Raw genomic sequence first — 21,334 nt, 5'->3', positions numbered from 1 at the left:
GTATTTGAGACACCAAAGGTCATATGCATTCAAGATGACAGTAATATATGAGATATCTAGAACTCAGAGATAGATAGAACTCAGAAAGTAGAAATTAATAGAGCAGCCTCTAACAGCGCTCCAGTGCACATGGGCGTGCCTCAATTATTATTGGTCCTTTTCTATTTCTAGTTTATATATATGATCTTCCTTGTCTTGCCCAACAATTGTGTGACCTAATTTTATTTGCTGACGACACGTCACTACTGTTTAAAGTTGATAGAAAAAGTAGAAATTATAACAATGTAGGCAATATTATGTCACTTGTGCTTGAATGGTTTACTAATAACCTGGCTTTAAACACAGACAAGACCAAGTGTATTAAGTTCTCTCTTTCAAACGCACCCCAACTTGATATTCCTTTAGTAGTTAATGGTAAAGTATTAGAATGGGTACACAGTGCCAAGTTCTTGGGCATTACTGTGGATAGTAAGTTTAAGTGGGATAAACATATTGAAATCACGGCCAAAAAACTTAGTTCGGCAGCTTTTGCAGTGAGAAGGATCAGACAGTGTACAAACATCGAAACAGCTAGGCTCGTGTATTACAGCTACTTTCATAGCATAATGTCTGACGGATTATTGTTATGCAGCTGATATAGGAAAAAAATTTGTTTTACAGAAACGAGCAATTCGTTTTATTTATGGGCTTAAGCCACGGGATTCCTTGCGAGAATTATTCAAATCGATAAATATTATGACTGTTGCATCTCAGTACATCTTCGACGTACTTATTTTTGTTAAATCTAACTTACACCTGTATAAAATATTGAGCGATGTTAACAGTGTAATCACTCGTAATAGGCATAAACTTTGTATGAACAGATTCCGACCTAAAAAGGTTAGGCGGTCTTTCGTGGGTCAAAGTGTAAAATTGTTCAATAAACTCCCTGTAGAGGCTATTAACTTGCCAATGCCAAAATTTAAATCATATATTAAAAATGCTTTAATGGCTAATGCTTATTACACAATTAGCGACTATTTAAATGATAAAAAACCTTGGACCCTTCCTAAAACTTCAACCTCTCACACTTGATCTTACTTTTTTATTATTATTTATATATTTTCTTGACATGTTTATTACATATATTTTGACATTCACTTGTAAAACATATACGTGATTTGTGATCTTCAAGTGTCTGAAAGTAACATAGGTATCTATTATGTTAGATTATGGAGATCGAGTATGTCATGCACATTCAAATGGTCAAACCGGTAGCGGCGTCGTGGATCGGGTCGGGAGGTTCCCTCTATTGTGGTTGAGCTTCGCGATGGCTGACTCACGCGTCAACTCGTGAACGGGTGCTGCCGGGGGAACTGGTCAGCTCGATCTTTTATTAAAAGTTTTTGTTTGGTTAATTATATTATATATATATATATATATATATATATATATATATATATATATATATATATATATATATATATATATATATATAAATATATATTGAACTGAAAATAAGAATTTTCTTCTTTTAAAGAATTTTCTTTTTTATTCTTTCAAAGAAACGCAATCCAAATATTTCACTCAGAGCTCTAGAACCGACATCAGCTGCTAGAGCAAGAGCCTTCAATAAACCCCAAGTGATGAAGTTCTTTTCTCTTTTGGAAAAATAAGTGACAGACAATGGGATTCTGCTTCATAGAATTTATAACATGGATGAGTCTGGCCTGAACACCGTTCAGAAGCCCCAAAAGTATTTGCATCTAAAGGGAAAAAGCAGGTCGGTGCTGTGACTAGTGCTGAACGCGGTGAACATTTCACAGTTGTTGCTTGTGCTAAAACGCCATCGGAAATTTTGTTCCGCCCGCATTCATTATTCCGAGAAAGAACCAAAATCAAATCATTTATTCAGAAATTAGGCCTTCACAGGCACTTTTTCACGTCATATTCTAAATTAAATGATGTTTACCAAAGCTACAAACTACTAGCATTTCGGAACGACCACTGCTGAGAAGAAATGCTGAAAGAAACTCATTTGGTCTCTATTATGCCAGAAGGGCTTACCATTTTTTAAATATAAATTTATGTATAATTTTTTATCAGTAATATAACAATGTAAGTACACAATAAAGTACATGGTCAAAAGGTATACTGAAACATATTATGATTGTGATCAAGTGCTGATGATAGGAAAATATATATACCTATATATATATATATATATATATTTATATATATATATATATATATATATATATATATATATATATATATATATATATATATATATATATATATATATATATATATATATATATATATATATATATATAACTGAAAAAAATTATCAACTTTTAGAAATAGAAAAGAAGAAGCTTGAGATTCTTCAGAGGGAAAGTGTCAAAGAAAAAAGCGATGATTTATTGTTTTTTGAGAGTCTTTGCCATATATGGAAAATATTCCATTAAGGCGTAAACTAAGGTTAAGATCGAAGATTCAAGAATTAATTTTGACTGAAATTGAAGCTGTGGAAAATAATATTCAACAATCAGTACCAGTAATGCATATTCCTGTACCGAATACAAATTCTCAATAATCAGTGGAATATGAATTACATATCCCGAATTCATCTGAACAAAATTTAATTCACAATATACTCATGCAAATGGAGAACGATTCTGTTTTGATTAGTTACATAAACAATTACAAATCAAATAATTAAATGCAGAATTGTTTTTTTCCATCTTTCATTACATTTATTGTAAGTATTGAAATAAATAAAAATTATATGTATTTAGTGTTTCACTTACCTTAATATCACGACTAGACGTTCCTCAGCTGATATGCTTTTTCTAAGATGAGTATCCAAATGAGTTAATTTTCCTTTAACTTTGCTGAGAAGTTGATCAAATGTTTCCCTTGTCATACGCAAATATTCGTAAAATTTTTCGTCATAATTACGCAAATGTTTATATAGGAAATTAAACTCCCCGTGACTTGACCGCGACTTATTTATGTCGTGGACCTAACATGATGGATAAGACCGTGATATGGTATATTTTAAAGATGAATTTTCTATAAGCAGCAATTTAAAAGCTTATTTTGAAAGTGACATCTCGTCAACGTGCCGACAAACAAATGACCAACGTGCCTAGCGAACCACCACGCCAACCACCTTCAGTGCGGCCACCATGTATCCTAACAAGTAGCCAGTTAGCAAGCCACTACGCTATAGTTAATTTACTCTTTGCACTACGCTTTGCGTCAAGCAAGCCCCCTGCCTGTGCGGACGTAGCTTTAATGGAGTTTGATTGACATTTGGTTTGACAGAAGTCGTGCCGCGCATCGTCGTCGCTCGTCAATTCGTTTAAACGTAGATTGTATTATTTGGTTCGTTGGCTTTGTTTATCAATAGAATAGTTTCTTTTCATAAAATCAACACATGCGTAGCGTGGTGATTTTGTTCATCATTACGGACTGCAACCGACTGCAAGTCACACCAATTTGTAATACCAGTGTTGAATCGACGATGGCCGAAAAAAGGAAACGCGGGCAAAACATTTCTCTCGAAGAGAAGGATAAACTTGTAAAATTGTTACTTCTCCACAAAGATACAATCTTAAATAAAAAAACCGATGGAGCTACAAATGAAGCAAAGTGTGAAGCTTGGACAGCGGTTACAAATTCATTCAACTCGTCATCTAATATACTCGTATACAGGTACATATATATTTTTGTGTGATAACTACTGGGATATTTCAAAGTTCCATTGGTACCTTTAAATAATTATAATTTTAAGAATGCTTTCAAAGTCATGAAATATATTCATACAACAGTCTTGTAGATAGTACCTATCTACACATTATGACAATCTTTATTCAAAATTTATTTCATTTATTTTGTTTCAATTTAGGAGTGGTAAAGAATCACTCATGAAAGTATTGGACAAATTGAAGAGTGAGAGTAAATTGTATTTTGGTCAAGTGAAAAGAAATACAACACAAACTGGAGGAGGGCCATCGATCATAAAATTTGACCCCGTGCTGGAACAAGTGTGTTCGTGGCTGCACTGGCATCATTGGTATATATGATTGTGATGCTGACACTGGTACTGAAGTATTTGAGACACCAAAGGTCATATGCATTCAAGATGACAGTAATATATGAAAGACATTTGAGGATGTGGATTTAGAAATAAAAATGGACAACTGTCAGGATTTCACTGATACTCCTGTCGTGATTTCTTATTTTTGTTAGTATTTTTAATAATTATACTGGCAACTCCAATAAAATTCAGTAGTAATTACATTTATAATAATGGCAATACAAACTATCACAATGACATGACATGACAGATGTACTGAAATCTACCAATCACAGACTGACGTATTCTCTAAAACAACCAATCGAGAATAATTAGATTCTGATTTTTGGAGGGAAAGTTGTTGTCAAAAGATTAGAGATGGTGCGACGTGATAAAAGTTTTCTAGCCCTCTTTTAGCTCGATTATTGGAGTCATTAGAAATTGTGTACAGTTATAAATCGAATGTTTTGCTTTTGTATATAAGGCGTCGTAAATATTGTGCAATTGTAGAAAATGTATTGACATTAAATGTATTGAGTGCATCTCTTGCGTATCTTTGATAATCTTCGTAATTGTATCGTTTGATATGGTATATCCGTAGTAAAACCCACCTACGTTTGAGTATGTATGTGTTACACTGTTTATAGATCCCTAGCTTTGGAATTCGCAAAACTCCAAAAGAAATTTTGACCGAAGAAAGTGAAGTAAGTTGAAAATTCTTATTGTTGGTGTAGACTTTTCTATATCATCATAGTTCCATATAAAATTATAATAATATTTTCACACTAGCATTTGCCTACAAATTGGTGTGGATGTATAATACTAGCTGTGACACACAGCTCCAAATATACTTTAAAAAGTAGCCTATACTACTCCTGAAGGTTTATTTTTTATATGTGCCAAATATCATCATAATCGGTCACATAGTTTTTGAGTTTATTCATTACAAACATACAAAAATACATTTTTTTTTCTTTTATTAATAGTGTGGATAAGCAGCTTATACTATATAGAATTATAGCTACATATAAATAAACTGTATAGCTGATCCCTGAAGCATTATTTATTAATGAATAATGCTGCATTCATATTTTATTTTTCAGGCGCCAAAATATTTCCACGAGTCCCAGATTAAAAAAAACCCATTGTGGTCACGGAGACGGCCACATATATCAAATTGTAATGAGCGGACTGAAGCTTCGACTTTAGTTTCTTCAAGTATAAGAGATGTATATAAAAAAAAGAAAATATTGAGGATTTAAAAGAACAATTGTTGAGGGAGGAGTTACATTTAAAAAAAAACGCGTGTCAAACTAAAAACTAAACGCAGCTCGGGGAAGGTACGCGGGGAAGGTGCGTCCCGCGCACGCATCCGCCCAGCGACGCGGCCGCAGCTCGCTCTCCCAGACAGAGCCCATCAAGCCGTCGCGTCGGCGCATGTACGCGTTACGTCTGATATTGTATTTATATTAACTATATTGTATTTATATTAACTACTGAAGTATTTACAGGATTAGAACAAAAATTTTAAAAAAGATGGCCTTGTCTGTCCCGCAACCCCGCAACGCACCACCACCCCGCCCCAGTCTTATTCGCGACGCCGACGCACAGCGGATGTAAAGGTTTCGCTCGCTCCGTTCGCTCTGCCCGATCAGTGTTGTTTAAGTTGCGTATCACAATCAAATCACGAAAATGACTGAAGCGTATACCAACCACGAGTTGGTGGAAATGGTGCGCTTGTATGCCATATGTGGTGACAGTTTGCGGCAAGCCGTGAATATGTTTGCGGAAATGTTTCCAAATCAAAGGAGGCCGACCCGCCAGGTTATGCTTGCGGCCACACAGCGATTGAGAGACTTTCGTCAGTTTGACGTCCCAAGACACGCGCAAGCTCGAGGCAGTGTAGGGCTTACTGTAGAGTTGCAGGAATTAATTCTAGACTACTTCGAAGTAGAGCCCCGTGCCAGTACCCGTGAGACAGGACGACACTTCCATGTGAGCCACGTGACAGTGTGGAGACTATTGAAAAGTGAACAGAAACACCCGTTTCACTTAAGAAAAGTACAAGATCTGCTCCCACAGGATAATAATGCACGAATCACATTATGTCGCTGGCTGTTAGACAACCGAAACGCCAACATTTTGTGGACAGACGAAAGTTTGTTCACAAGAGTTGGTGTATTCAATATCCATAATGAGCACTGGTGGAATCGGGATGAAAACCCCAGAAAGATAAAAAGACACTCTTTTCAACACCGATTTGGTTTAAATGTCTGGGCTGGCATAATAGACGGCCATTAAAACTCGGACCTTATTTTATTGAGGGCCATCTTACCGGCTCAACGTACCTGGAGTTGCTGGATCACGTTATAAACGAGATGCTGGATGACGTTCCTCTCGCTTCCCTGCAAAACTTTTATTATCAACAGGATGGTGCTCCTCCACATTTTGCAATCCAAGTGCGTGAATACCTGACCCGCAAGTTCGGTAATAACTGGATCGGGCGTGAAGGTCCAGTAAACTGGCCAGCACGGGCCCCAGACCTAACTCCATTAGATTATTATTTGTGGGGTGATGTTAAACGTTTGGTGTACACTGAAGAAATCAACAGTGTTGAAGTGTTACGCGAACGAATTGTTTCAGCATTCGATAAACTGAAACAGGATTTGTACGTTTTACGAAAACTAAAACGAAATTCTTTACGCCGTGCAAGACTGTGCATTCGTGAAAAAAGTGAGCACTTCGAACAATTACTTAGAAAGATTTTTTTTACTTAGATTAATTTAGTGTTGTAAATAGATGAATCAATTGTAAATAGGATGATTTCAGCTTTTTAACTACGCCAAAAATACCTAATTTATCAAAACAAAAATAAGTTTTAACTTTTTGATCTCTGAAGAAATGAGGGATAATGTAATAAAAAAATAAAACTAATTAATTAAAAATAGGTATTTCTGTCGGTCCTAAGCCCGTAAGGCCTCCTACGCACTGGCGACCATGGTCGCCGCGACCTGGTCGCGGCGGCCAGTGAATTCTGGACTTTATATGGCAATCGCTATAGCCCCTACGCACTTAGCGGCCAGCGACTAGCGGCCACCGTTGGCCGCGGCGTCAAATTTGATGCCACGCGACCAGCGACCAATCGTGGTCGTCGAGAACATCACTTCTGTATTAAAATTCATCAGTGCTACCGCATCGGCCGCGGCGACCAGACGTGTAGCTAGCTAGCTACAGAGTGATTATTTTACAATGGCCAATTTCGACACGGAAAGGTTCATAATTGAAGTTGAAAATAGAAGAGGTTTATGGGATTTTGCATCAAATGATTACTCCAATAAAGATTTTAAGCGGCAGTTGTGGCTTGAAGTGGTCGATATATTTGGCGGTGAATCCATGGAAGATAAAGAAAAGGCAGAACTTGGTTAGTATTTTATTTTATTATGCCTAAGTAAATTAATAATGCGATGAACTACAATAAACGCAGCAGGTGCTGTAGTAGCATTCGACACGTATATGTGACACGAGTGATTTTTTTTAAAGTTGTTCCGTTCATTCAAAATCTAAGAAATTTTAGCAAATAGGTAATTGTCAAAAGTATAACTATTTTATTTCTACTATTTTTCGCTTTGCACATGAGTTTTGACAATTATTTGCTAAAATTTCCCAGGTTTTCGTAATGATTGGAATAACTTTTTAAAAAGATTACTCATACCGCATGTGCGTTCGACGCCATTTTGTTTACGGCGCGCAATGGCGGCTCGCGGCGAGCAAGTGCCTCAACGCACAAACTGAGCAGCCGTCGTAGGTACGCACCCATATATTTACAAATTAATTGGTTAATTGTGCCAGGGCAAGCGACCATCGGTACTGAAGTAGTTTGCGAATATATCTCGATATTCGGTTGATGTTCTATTTGCTCTATTAGGTAAACATGCAGGTATTTCTAATAAAGCCTCTGGTACAGTTAACGTGTCCTTGAAATCATATCCGTCTCTTTCTCGCACAAAATTATGAAGCACACATAGAGCTTTTATAATCACAACTGCAAATTCTTTCTTGACGTTTAGGGGTCGGTGAAGAATCTGCCATTTATTGGCTAATATTCCAAATGTACATTCAATATAGCGGCGGGCACGGGATAGTCGATAATTAAAATTAGTCTTTACATTATTCAAGTTTCTCCCAGCATACGGTCGCATCATATGTTCCGATAGTGAAAACGCCTCATCACCCACTAAAACGAACGGCATTGATTGGCCATTTTCTTTGATGGGGTTATTGCTCGGAATATCGAGATCATTATTTAAAAGCCTATGATAAAATACAGAGTCTTTGTAAATTGACGAATCACTGCATTTGCCGTATGCTCCAATATTTACGTAAAGAAATTTATAATTTACATCACATATTGCAAGTAACACGATTGAAAAATAATTCTTGTAATTGTAATAAAGACATCCCGAATGTTGTGGTTTGATAACTCTAATATGCTTGCCGTCGATGGCTCCGATGCAATTAGGAAATTGGGCGTATTTTTGAAAACCTTCAGCCGTTTGAATCCACTTATCTCTGGTCAATTGTGGCATCACAATTGGTTTTAATATCTCCCATATTGCTTCACAAACATCAAATACTATTTCCGATACTGTAGAAAGCCCTATACGGTATTCATGACTTATATGAGATAAAGAACACCCAGTAGCCAAATACCTGAAAATAAAATTCACATTAATAAACATAATATTAGTTTTGTAATATGTACTACATTTATTTATTGATTTACAGGCATTACTCTCCAAAAAAGATGGAAAAACCTTAGAGACTGTTTCACAAGAGAGCTGCGCCGTCTTAAAGATGTCAAAAGTGGTTCTGCTGCAAAACGTAAATCACAATACACCTATTTCAACCAATTACTGTTTTTGAAATCAGTGCTGGACACAAACGCAACAGAAAATAGTCTCGAAGAGGCAAGTCAAGAAAATGAAAGTGCAAGATCTTCTGATGTTGAGACTCAACAGTCTGCATCAAAGTCGCTTAGAACAAAAAGGAAGAAAAAAATGCCAAACGAAGAATCCGATACAGACCCTCTAATTTCAGTTCTGCATAAGACCATAGCGACTACACAGAATGATTCAAATTGTGACAGACTGTTTCTTTTATCCCTCCTCGAAAGATTTCAAACAATCCCTGCTGCAATGAAGACCAAATCGAAAATGGAAATCATGGAAATTATAGAAAAATACCAACCGAACTGTACACCTACAACAGCGCGCATAAACTATTCAAGTAATTTCAATACTCGTAACGACCAAGAATATGACCCGCATCGACCGAGTTATTCAGGTTATTCTACTACCAACAGGATATCAGATGATTCAAATTACAGCGATACTCATACTCATTATTCTGATATTTCTCAAAATTCAGAAATGATAGACCTATTTCCCAATTTGGATGATTAATTGTTCACAGTTGCCATTTTTTAAGTTATGAAAATACAAATAATTTGATTATCTACTTCAGTTTTTTAATATTTAAAAACATGTTATAAGCAAGCCCTTTTCCTCTCCTTTTCAAAGTCGTAAAGTAGAATACTACTGAACAAATAGTTCATAAATCTTTTAAAGTGGCAAAACCTTGGTCAATGAATTATACAGGTTGTTATGAACATTCCGAAACACCCTTTAAAATATATCACGTATTTTTTAAACATTCTGTATTTAAAAAAGAAAAAGCTTACCTTATTGTTATTACTAATTTTTCTTCTGCTGGAATGCATTTCCCATAGTTGTTACCAGTTCCAGTAATTTTTGGTTTTATTGTATCCAGTAACAGGTTAAAAGTATTCGTTGACATTCTCATGTAATTAAAGAATCTCTTCTCATACATTTTTAAATCCAAAAAATAAGTATAATATAATCCTTTAGTCTTTCTCTCGCAAAGTAATGGATGCACCCAAAACTGTCTTTTACGTGAAATCTTCCGTTTTCGTTTTCGTAGTAAATACACAAGCACAGTTAGCGTGATTATCTTCTGCACGTCCATCTTGACACACCCTTGGAAGTCGACTGCAAATTTTTCGGCCGTCCACATGTCGCGCTTGCATAAGCACCGGCGACCATGGCCGCGGCGGCCTGGCCGCGTCTATGGTCGCCAGTGCGTAGGCAGCCTAAAGTAGGAAGGGAAATCTGATATTATTCATTTACATGCGCTGTTTCGGGTGATTTCGGCCGTGCCAGACTAGAAAAAACTGACATAGCTCTCAAGAGAGAAAAATATCTCAAAATTATTATGGACAACAGAAATTTGCCAGAGGAACTGAGAAAAAATATTATATACTCGTATTTAGATGAGAGCTATTCCATGCCTTAAATAAACTTAAAAAATGCTGGCAGTCAATGGATGTTGGTGGAGTAAAAGAAAATGTGAGCAAAGGCAAGCGGTACATTATTGTACATGCTGGCAGTGAGAAGGGATTTGTTCCGAATGCCTTATTGATTTTCAGCGGGAATAATCAGAATGAGGACCACCACTCTGAAATGAACCATTCCAATTTAGAGAAATTAATCCCAAACCTCACTGAGGCAAGTATTATAGTCATGGACAATGCGCCCTACCACTCAGTGATATTAAATAAGGCACCAACAAGCGCAACAAAAGTTGCAGAAATAAAAGTATGGCTTGAAGACAATGGCGTGCCGTTTGAAGATTCATTGCGCAAGCCGGAGCTTTTAACATTAGTAAAACGCCATAAACAGGCGCCTCTATATGAAATAGATGAGATTTTAGGAGAACATGGTCACACCCATGATTTAAACACATTTGTATTAATTCGGGGGATCGCGAAGCATAAAATCGCATCAAATAAGTAAAGTGTGCTCAACTGATATAAAGGTAAAGGTTCTCTAATTAGCTTTTATTCAGAATATTATTAATTTATTATATGTATTGATATGATTATTTTGTTTTAAATGTTTTTTGTAGATGGCAGCTCAGCAAGAATTTGAGAGTATCACAGTTGCAAATTGGGCAAATTCAGAATGCAGACATGTGATGAAAATTGAAAAAGAGTATTTCGAGAGAGGCAGAACTTTGAACACCGATATAGAACGATTAGTCTTTGATGTCAATGATGACAGCAGCAGTGACGAGACATCACAATCCTCTTATTCTGATATAGCAGGAACGTCAACCCAAGATCCTGTCTTCTCAGGTGTAGAATATCTGGATGAACTCATTTTTTCCATACTCTTTCTTGCCAAGCTGTACTAAATATCAATATTTTACAATTATTTTTTTATAGAATTTACGAAAATGTGGAGGACCAGCCAATTTAAAAAATTTAATTATATTACACACTCAAAACCAATACTGGTTTCTCGCCATACAAAGGACATTACTAATGGTGTATAAAAAATATTGCAGTAACCCCCTTCGCACACGGCGTCGTATCGTAAGCGTATCGTAGAACGCGCGTAGTACGAGAGCAATACGAGCAGGAACATGTTCAAACAAGTCCGCACACGATGCGGTGTTGCAGCGTATTGTGTGAGGTATTCGTGTCATTACGATAGTCGTAGCGTACTGGCGTAACAAAAGGAAGCATAGAAAAATTTTTCAAGATGAATACTGGCAAAATTATAGAATTTGTGGGCCTAGTGGAAAAATTTCCTTGCCGCAGTTCATTTCCTTGCATCAGTTACCCATAACAAATGAGGACTTTGAACAATACGCGTGTGTCGATGATGCTGTCGCCACTTGTGAAGAACCGTCTGATGAAAACATTGTGGAAAATTGTATCATCGCCAACGACGCGAATAGCAACGATAGCGACGGTGATGATGGCGAACCACAGGAGATTCATCCGACTTTGAGTGTGTCTGAAGCATTGAAGGCTGCAGAAACACTCAGTGTATTTGTTCAGACTAACTTTGATGATGATCTTATGAAAACAATGATGTCACGAATTCACAATGCCGTACGACATTCTTACTACCGAACAAAAGTTTGTCAAAAACAAACTCAAATAACAGACTTTCTACGTTAGTAACACAGAGCTTTGTCTGTAGTGCTTGTGTATTTTATTTACGCATTTTTATTACAGTACATTATGTACCTATGTTTGTAACAAACAACCATATTCTGCGGCATCTTTAACTATGACTTCTGATCAGGAGGATGAGCCATTAGTGGCATCACCTCTTGATTACAGAACTGGCAGAGATGATAGTCAACTAAGCAATGACTTGAATGTAAATGAGTAGACTCAGTATAATTGGAATGACAATACAGAATAAATTACGTCTAAAGTTAACCCTACAAACACGTGTACGTACATGTGCTTAGTTATTAGTGGTTCTTATTTTGTCATTTATAATTTTTTCAATAAATAAATATTAAAAATGTTGTAGTTTTACTTACCGTAGAGTTATCATGATTCGCTCTTCTGGGGGTACAGCCTCTCTCATGTTAGTATCATTTTTTAAAAATATTATAGGTGTGGTCCCAAAATATTTCGAAATATTGAAAAGGTATCCTTCCTCATTCGATAAAAACTGCGGAATTTATTATCATTTTCTGACAGTTCACGAGCAGCAACAAACAATCTTTTCTTGTAATTATTTTCTATGTATGGATGGATCCAAAGAGCACGTCGCTTTCTACTTCTAACGAAATCATAAAACAAGAAATCCTCTTCGTCTGAAGAAAAGGTAAGGTCGTCTATAAATTCCTCAAACACATCTGGTACGCTTGACGCCATGATTTCAACTGAGATATTACAAAACGATACGTCTACGCTACGATTCGTTTGCAGAACACTCCGCGTCTCGTACACGTAGCGTAATTACGATACGCGCACGAGACAACTACGCTTACGACCCGTGTGCGAAAAGCCTAAGTTTACTGTCTGTCTTCTTCGAAAGAGAAAGGTCTGCTGAGTACATACAAATCTTATTTCTTTTATCAATTTCCATTTAAGTGAAATATATTATTTGTCTCTCATCAGAACACAAGAATTCTGTTGTCCTACCACAGGGCTTTAGATTCGCTGTATCCACCAGCGGCTGCATGTGGGTGTGGCTACGTAAGGATGTGGTCGGCATATATCCGAGTTCGGCGATATTGTACGAGTACAGCCGGCGTAATACAAAAATAAATACATAAACCTTAGGTATTTATAAAAAGTCCCTGTGGCGTCTGTCTGTCTATATGAACGCAATTGACTCAAAAACTACCGACCGATTATTGTACGGTTTTCGCCAACAAAGTGTGAGTAAAGTTTAGGTGTATAATTTATGGTTTTAGCCAAGGGGATGGGTTGCTAGTATATACAGGGTGATTTTTTATCCAGTGTCCAAATTTTTTCTAGGTATTAAGTACCATTAATACATTGATTATTTGAAAAAAAAAAAACAATATGAAAAATTTCAAATTAGAAATAATTTTCTTGTACAGTAAACGGGCCGGCACTCTTGGATCATGGCCACTCGAGAGGAGGTGGCAGACCGGCATTGGCTCTGGAAATTGAAAACGATATTATAGAGTTTTTTGAAGCTGATCCCAGGGCAAGTACGCGAGATGCCGCACGGCGTTTTGTCCTGAGTCAGTCTTTAGTGTGGAAAGTGCTGAACAGAGTTGGACTATATCCGTACCATTTTCAAAAACTACAGGCTTTATTGCCACCAGACGCCGCACGCCGTCGTACTTTCTGTGAGTGGATACTCTCGCACTCTGAAGCCATAATTTTATGGACAGACGAGGCAATGTTTACCCGTGTTGGTATTTATAATCAACACAACGAGCACTGGTGGTCGTATAACAATGAACATAAAATTAAAGAAAATCACCTCCAACATCGTTTTAGCGTAAATGTGTGAGCCGGGATATTAGGCGACCAGATACTCGGGCCTTACTTCATCGAGGGGCGGCTTACGGGTGGTACATACCTAGATATGCTGCAAGGTGTTATACCGGAGCTAATGGAGGACGTGCCGCTCGCCGTTTTGCATCACAGAGACTTTTATTTCCAGCAGGACGGTGATAAACTAAACGACGACGGTAAAAGTGATAAACTACAAAAGAAGACCAGAGCGTCAACTTCAGGACAAGAAGATAGCGTACCCCACATACGGGGCAAGATGGTTTTTTTTATTTGTCCTTAAAAATATATTATTACAGTAGAATTCATATATAACGACTTCGCTTATAACAACTAATCGGTTTTAGCGACGATAATGTTCACTCAAGTTAGGCCTATAACGCACTAGCGGTTGGCCGCCATGCGGCGTGCCGTTGCGGTAGGCCGCACATCGATTAGTACATGAAACCGCACGATAACGACGCACTGATTTGCGGCCAGCCGTCAACCGCTCCGGTTGTTCCGGAGCTGCGACGAGCCGCGCCGGTTGAATGATGCGGCGCACCGCATCCCCACCACGCACTCGGCGCGGTAGTCGCAAACGCCGCGTCCCGCCCGCCAGTCCGTCGTCGCTTGTTTCACGCGCTAGACGCTACTCGTGCGCGTCATGGATTTTGATACAGAAAAGTTCATTTTAGAAATAAAAGAACGCCCCGCAATATGGGATAGCAAATGCGCTGATTATGCAGACAGAAATAAAAAGTTAAAATGTTGGGAGGAAATGATTAATATATATGCAAAGGAAGATGATACATCGGAAGAAAAGAAAGAACTCGGTAAGTTACGTTATTTATTAATCATGGTTACAATGTTACAATCATCATACCTACTTTTTATTCGCAATTTCCTGCGATTTTGCGGATTAATGCCATTATATTTACTTATATATATTTTTCTTGCCATTCCAATTTACCTTCATGTTCAAAATACTGAGCGAAAGAGTCACGAATTCTTTCAGCGATATTATTACCTATTCGATTATATGTTCTCGGAGTTTCTGGTACATCAGGCGACATGTAACATGTTAAAGTATCTTCATAGTTATAACCGTCTCTGTCTCGAACGTAGTTATGCAAAATGCAACATGCTTTGATGATATCAGTAGCCAAACTAATATCCACATTTAAAGGTCTATGGAATATACGCCACTTATTGCTCAGTATTCCAAACGAACATTCGACATATCGCCGTGCTCTACTATGCCGATAATTATATATTCTCTTAGTAGTGTTTAAATTAGAATTTTTTGGTTTTGCATAAGGTCGCATTAAGTTGGTGGATAAGGGAAAGGCTTCATCGCCTACTAAAACATATGGCATTGGAATAGTATTTACTTGTGATATGGGTACTGATTCTGGTATCTCAAGTTCTCCTGCTATCATTTTTTTGTAAAAGTTAGTGTTGATAAACTGCTGAGTCTCCAAATTTGCCACAAGCACCGACATCTATTGTTATGAATTTGTAGTTACTGTCGCATATAGCCATAAGTATAATGGAAAAGAACTGCTTATAATTGTAGTACATGGATCCACTATGGCACGGCTTTATTACCCGTATGTGTTTCCCATCTATAGCCCCAATGCAATTCGGAAAATTAGCTCTTGTAGAGAAACCCTTTGCAATATCTAGCCATCTTTGTTGAGATGGCTTCGGTAAACAAGATTCTTTTAACAGTAACCATATTGCCGAACATACTTCACGAACAAATTCAGCTATTGTACTCGCACCAATTCGAAATGTGTAATGTAGTTCAGCGAATGTACATCCGGTTGCCAAATATCTAAAAACATAATTATTTTTTTATTAATTTAAATGGTTATTGTTACAGGTAAAGTACTTATGAAAAAATGGCGGAATATTAAAGATAGTTTTGTAAAAGCTTCGAAAAATATGAAAAACATGAAAAGCGGTTCAGGTGCCAAACATAAAAGCCCATATACCTATTATAATATTTTATTATTCTTAAAGGACTCTACTATGGTAAATGAGACAGAGTCAGACATTGCCAACAATCTTTCCCAAGACCATGATGGCCCATATGAAACATCACAGAATTTAGTTAGTCAGAAAAAAAAGAAAAAAAGTAATAATGAAGACGTTATTGGACAACAATTAGTAGCAGTATTGAACAAAAACTTGGAGTATAAAAAAGAAATGGAAAATGACGAAGACAAGTTGTTTTTGTTATCCCTTTTAAGAGAGTTCAAAAAAATTCCAGAATCCAATAAATTGGAAGCGAGATGTGAAATCATAAGAGCTATTAGAAATGCTCAACAACCATCATTTCATTATAGTACGCAATTTGATCGAGGGTATCGAAACCATATGTATGAAAGTGAATATGCTGGAAGAGGATATCAAACACTTGATAGTGACTACACTGGCCGAGGGTATGAGAGTAGACTCAATAATAGAGAACCCACAACTACAGGTTACCAACACCGTCAAAATCTACCAGGTACATCCACGCACTCAATGGATACAACTGAAGAGGCAACTCAGGAATCTGCTAGCCAAGACGACGCTTCGTTGATGTCTGAATTGTTTAATTCACCGTAGATTTTTTGTTAATGTGATTCTATTTCTATGTGCCTTAAATAAATGTGATTCAACTTAATATATTGTTTTCTTACCTGATGGTTATAATGAGCTTTTCTTCCGGGGATATAGATATCCGAAATCGTGTATCCTGGCCACGAATATTTAAATATAGTTTTGTTAATAATTCTTCATACGATTTTACTGACATCCTAGTGTATCCAAAGAACTTATCTTCAAATTTCTTTAGGTTTGAAATAAAAATATTAAACTCTTTGCCGTCATGTCGTGTCACCAATAGAGGATGTATCCAAAATCTATGTTTATTTTTTTGACGATATTTTCTACGATGATATAAATAAATGACTGCCGCAACTTCCTCAACGTCCATCATGTGCAAAATTTCTAGAAGCACTGACGATTGCGGCAGACCGCAGTGAGCCAAGACCATACGGTTAGCCGGAATACGGCGTGCCGTTACGGCTGACCGTATATGCTGCGGCCTGCCGCATCGGCATACCGCATCGCGGCAGGCCGCTAGTGCGTTTTAGCCCTTAGGTTTCGTAGATAGGTACTAAGAGAATATAACCGTTTAGTGCGACTCCGGTTTAAGCGACCAACTGCTTATAGCGACCATTATTTATGATAATACGTCTGGTTAAAACGACACTCGAGCAATGTTTTATTTACCTACGTACTCGCACCCCCGCCCCGCGCGTTTCATCTCTCCTTATTGGCGCACGTAAATCACAGTTAGTGTTTGTCACCTGTTATGATAAGTTCATAAAGCTCGACAAAATGAGTTCAGTGAAGCGAAAGTGTTTTACAATTGAAGAAAAAAGTGCAATATTACACCGATTGGAAGCCGGTGAATCAAATGCAACCATCGCAAAGGAGTTTGGCGTATCTCATTCTACAATATCCACAATAAAAAAGAATAAAGATAAGATTGAGCCGCTCTTTAATGCCAATGTTTTGAAATGCAAACGTGTAAGGACGTGTACTCATGAGCAGGTGGATAAGGCATTGTTACAGTGGTTCAAGCTTCAGCGCGACCGGGGAATACCTGTTAATGGACCCTTGCTACAAGAGAAAGCAAACTTTTTTGCTAGACAGTTAGACGTGCAAAATTTCACGTGTTCCATGAGTTGGATAAACCGTTTTAAAGTAAGACACAATATCGTTAGTGGTAAGATTGCTGGCGAATCTTTGTCAGTTCAACAAAGTGATGTAATCGATTGGCTAGAAAAAGTTTGGCCTACTCTACGTGCACAATTTACAGATGAATAAATTTTTAATGCAGATGAGACCGGGCTGTTTTATAAATTAACGCCGGACAAGACTTTGAAATTTAAAGGTGAAAAATGTAAAGGAGGAAAATTATCAAAGGAAAGAATAACTGTGATGGTGGCAACCAACAGTTAAAAAAAACTTATCATGAACTTACAAAAAAAAAACAAGAAAATCCTGCTGTTAGTTGACAACTGGTTGCTCATCCCCACATAGCAGACTTGAAAAGCATAACTCTGGTGTTTCTGCCTCCAAACACAACATCAGTGTTGCAACCCATGGATCAAGGGATTATTCGAGCTTTGAAAACACATTTTCGTAAAAATCTTGTCCTTAAAATGATCCAGTTTCTAGACGGCTGTCGAAGCGCTAGTTTTGAGAACCCAAAGATTACTGTTCTTGATGCTATTCTAATGATTCAAGATGCCTGGACCCAACTCAAGCAAGGTACGATTTTTAACTGTTACAAACACGCTGGTTTTGTCCGAAGCAACATAGAATGTACCATAACTTCAAACGCAGATGATTTTAACAAAGAAGACGACGTATCGCTAAGTGTTTGGGCAAGGGCTATTGATAGGCATCAGTTACCCATAACAAATGAGGACTTTGAACAATACGCGTGTGTCGATGATGCTGTCGCCACTTGTGAAGAACCGTCTGATGAAAACATTGTGGAAAATTGTATCATCGCCAACGACGCGAATAGCAACGATAGCGACGGTGATGATGGCGAACCAGAGGAGGAGACAGAGGCCTCTTGCCGCCGGGCTCTTGTCGCGTACAGTCGTGTGTCACCCATGTACAACTTAAATCAATATTCAAAATTTGTGATTGGTTAATTCTCAAAATTTCAATTCCTGCTTCCTCTTACGGGCCCTAAGTGCATTGACCCCTCCCTCTGGGCGTGTCGCGAGTGAGATAGTTACAGTTTAACAAGATATCTTAAAAAGTCAGGAGAGGTGTGAAGACCGATTGGTGCTAAACTCGAACCTGGAACGCGCGGGCTGCGCGTGAGAATATCGACCGCTATTCCATCAATACACTGAGTCCGACGTGCGAAATTTGCGTATACTAGTATCTGCTACGAAATCAGCAAGATTTTTACGTCACAGCGCCTACGACACGTCGTCCCCACCACGCTCCGCCGCTACGCCGCGCTACGACACCGTGCTACACATGACGACCATTGCTACGAGCCGCTAGCTGTCTACGACGCGACATTCAAAGACCGCATAGTACATTGTACCTGAGAGTGTGAGCTTTAAGACTGATATTTCTTTGTTGATTCTTTGTTTACTCTCGCACGTCTTGATATTACCTATTTGAAAATGCCGCTTAAACGTACACCTCCAGCCTCCCGCGCTCTCTCGCAGTCCGACCCGGACATTTCGGGCCTTGAGAATAATACTGTATTGGAATGTAATATTACATCTAGAACCAAACGGTTTAGGGCGGAATCTTCATCTCCGGGCATCGAACAAAACAATTTTAAAAGGGAAATGAATGAAGGGAAATCCTTTCATAACAATCAATTGACTTTATTTAATAAAGTTTGTGAAGATATAAAAGAAATTAAGAAGCAAAATCAAAAAATACAATTTACCAATTCAGAAATAATCAAGAACATTGAAGCTATTAGAGAAAGTCAGGAAGGATTGACTCGAAGGGTAGAGTTAATGGAAAAAGAGAAGCAAGATATGGTTATGACCATCGAACAATTGCGAACAGAAGTCAGGGACCTCCAGCTCACCTCCAGACCATCTACTGTCGAGATCAGAAACGTCCCCTGCTCTGAAAATGAAACGACACAAGATATTTTTACTCATATCATCAAGGTCGGTGAGGTGGCTTGTACCAACACCCAGCTGTCTGACATACGGGATGCTTATCGTCTGCCAGCGAAACCAGGCAAACCTAAAACAATCGTCGCTGAATTTTCCACGGTCCCACACAAGAATAATTTTCTGTCGGCCGTTCGTAAGTTTAATCAGTCTCGTGTAAATGAAGAAAAGCTGAATACGTCATTAATAGGCTTGGATGCTAAAAATAGCCCAATTTATGTATCAGATTTCATTGCTGGCAGCAAGCGAAAATTATATTATATATGTCGCGAATTTGCAAAAACCCACAATTACAAATTTTGTTGGGCAGTGAATAATAAAATCTTTTTGCGTAAAAATGAACACGCACATGCTATCAAAATAGACTCTGAAATGAATCTGAAAGATATTGAGATGCAGTGACTAGGCTGCCCCATGTGTGAACTATCTTGTACTTTTTCTGTTTTCTTTTTTATTTTTAAAACATTGTTGTTAGTTTTTCATTATCTACTCTCGGCTTCTGACTCTCTGCTTTTTTGTATTTTTACATGTAATTACACTCATTCAGGTAACTTCACCACACTTACACACACACTATACTTGCACATAAATCACACAACTAATGTACTGTCAATAAATTATAACTGTGAAATCTTGGGTATAACAAATTTGGGTGTAGTTTTCTTCTTGTGTCGAATATACTCATGTCGGTCTTTCGCCTATCCGACTAGTACCTTCCTTGGGCAAGATCACTCTAGTTTCCAGAAACCTTTCTACTGTATTTGTTTATTTACTTTTAATTATGATTTTAGATAATATCAATATTTTATCTTCGGAACTGGAGAACCTTGCCGTATCGAAGGCCTTCACTTGTCGCCCGGAGGAATGTGTTAATTATTTACAACGTGATAATAAAATCATTAGCGTAGTTCATTTAAATATTCGCAGCATAAATCACAATTTCGATGAATTTCAAGCTTTGTTAGCGGCTATGGACATGCCAACAGAAATCATTATTTTGACCGAGTGTTGGCTACCCACAGCACCCTATCTCCCAGATCTTAGTGGCTACAATGCACATCATACCCATAAAAACTTTAATCAAAATAGCGGAATCGTAATATATATAAAAAATAACCTTGACTGTAAGATCTATGAGCCGGATTGCATCAAGGAAGCTAACTGCCTGGTCTGCGAAATCGGTGGGGAAATTGCAATTGTAAGTATATACCGATCGCCATCATATACCAATGCTGATGTCTTTCTAAATAGTCTGAACAACCTGTTCTTGACTCTGTCTCGTTTTCAGATACTTAGCCTCATTGGTGACATAAATATAGATATTAAACAAGACTCAGAAGACTCACATCTGGACGAGTATTTGGATCTTAATGCTAGCCATGGTCTCTTACCCGCCCACAACTTCATCACCAGAGGCATAAAGTGCCTGGATCACGTGATGTTAAGGTCAAAGTTTCCCTCCACTACACTAGTAGTTGATTCACATTTGACCGATCACAAACCTACCATACTTATGGCGAACCTAAAACGAAAACTTTCAGTAATTCCTAACACTCGAATTAAAATAGATCACGATTCCATTAAGGCGGCTATTATGAACACAAATTTTTCACACATTTTTTGCATGCATGACGTTAATGTAGCTGTGAATAGCCTCATAAGCACAATCTCGGCTAT

At 37.7% G+C, this 21,334-nt stretch overlaps 2 protein-coding genes and 2 long non-coding RNA genes across 4 annotated transcripts; 2 read left to right on the top strand and 2 right to left on the bottom strand.

Annotated features, from left to right (window-relative positions):
- The first annotated feature begins 3,871 nt into the window (after positions 1-3,871).
- LOC128678913 (uncharacterized) lies at positions 3,872-9,528 on the top strand. The gene is made up of 2 exons (XM_053760824.2): positions 3,872-7,487; positions 8,852-9,528. Exons 1-2 carry the CDS (start codon positions 7,316-7,318, stop codon positions 9,526-9,528), a joined length of 849 nt encoding a protein of 282 aa, XP_053616799.1. The 5' UTR covers positions 3,872-7,315.
- LOC128678588 (uncharacterized) lies at positions 7,444-8,879 on the bottom strand. The gene has a single exon (XM_053760207.2). It carries the CDS (start codon positions 8,803-8,805, stop codon positions 7,903-7,905), a length of 903 nt encoding a protein of 300 aa, XP_053616182.1. The 5' UTR covers positions 8,806-8,879; the 3' UTR covers positions 7,444-7,902.
- Positions 9,529-14,086: 4,558 nt separating the features above from the next.
- On the bottom strand, positions 14,087-17,463 carry LOC135309928 (uncharacterized). The gene is made up of 2 exons (XR_010370191.1): positions 16,619-17,463; positions 14,087-15,765 (listed from the first exon to the last, which is right to left on the bottom strand). It is a non-coding gene; the product is annotated as an uncharacterized LOC135309928 (long non-coding RNA).
- On the top strand, positions 14,624-16,325 carry LOC128678589 (uncharacterized). The gene is made up of 2 exons (XR_010370192.1): positions 14,624-14,761; positions 15,814-16,325. It is a non-coding gene; the product is annotated as an uncharacterized LOC128678589 (long non-coding RNA).
- Positions 17,464-21,334: the final 3,871 nt, after the last annotated feature.

The sequence above is a fragment of the Plodia interpunctella genome, chromosome 20 (assembly GCF_027563975.2).
Source record: "Plodia interpunctella isolate USDA-ARS_2022_Savannah chromosome 20, ilPloInte3.2, whole genome shotgun sequence".
NCBI classification, from domain to species: Eukaryota; Metazoa; Arthropoda; class Insecta; order Lepidoptera; family Pyralidae; genus Plodia; species Plodia interpunctella.
Note: the sequence above shows the minus strand (reverse complement) of the source record. Positions and strands in the feature narration are given on the sequence as shown.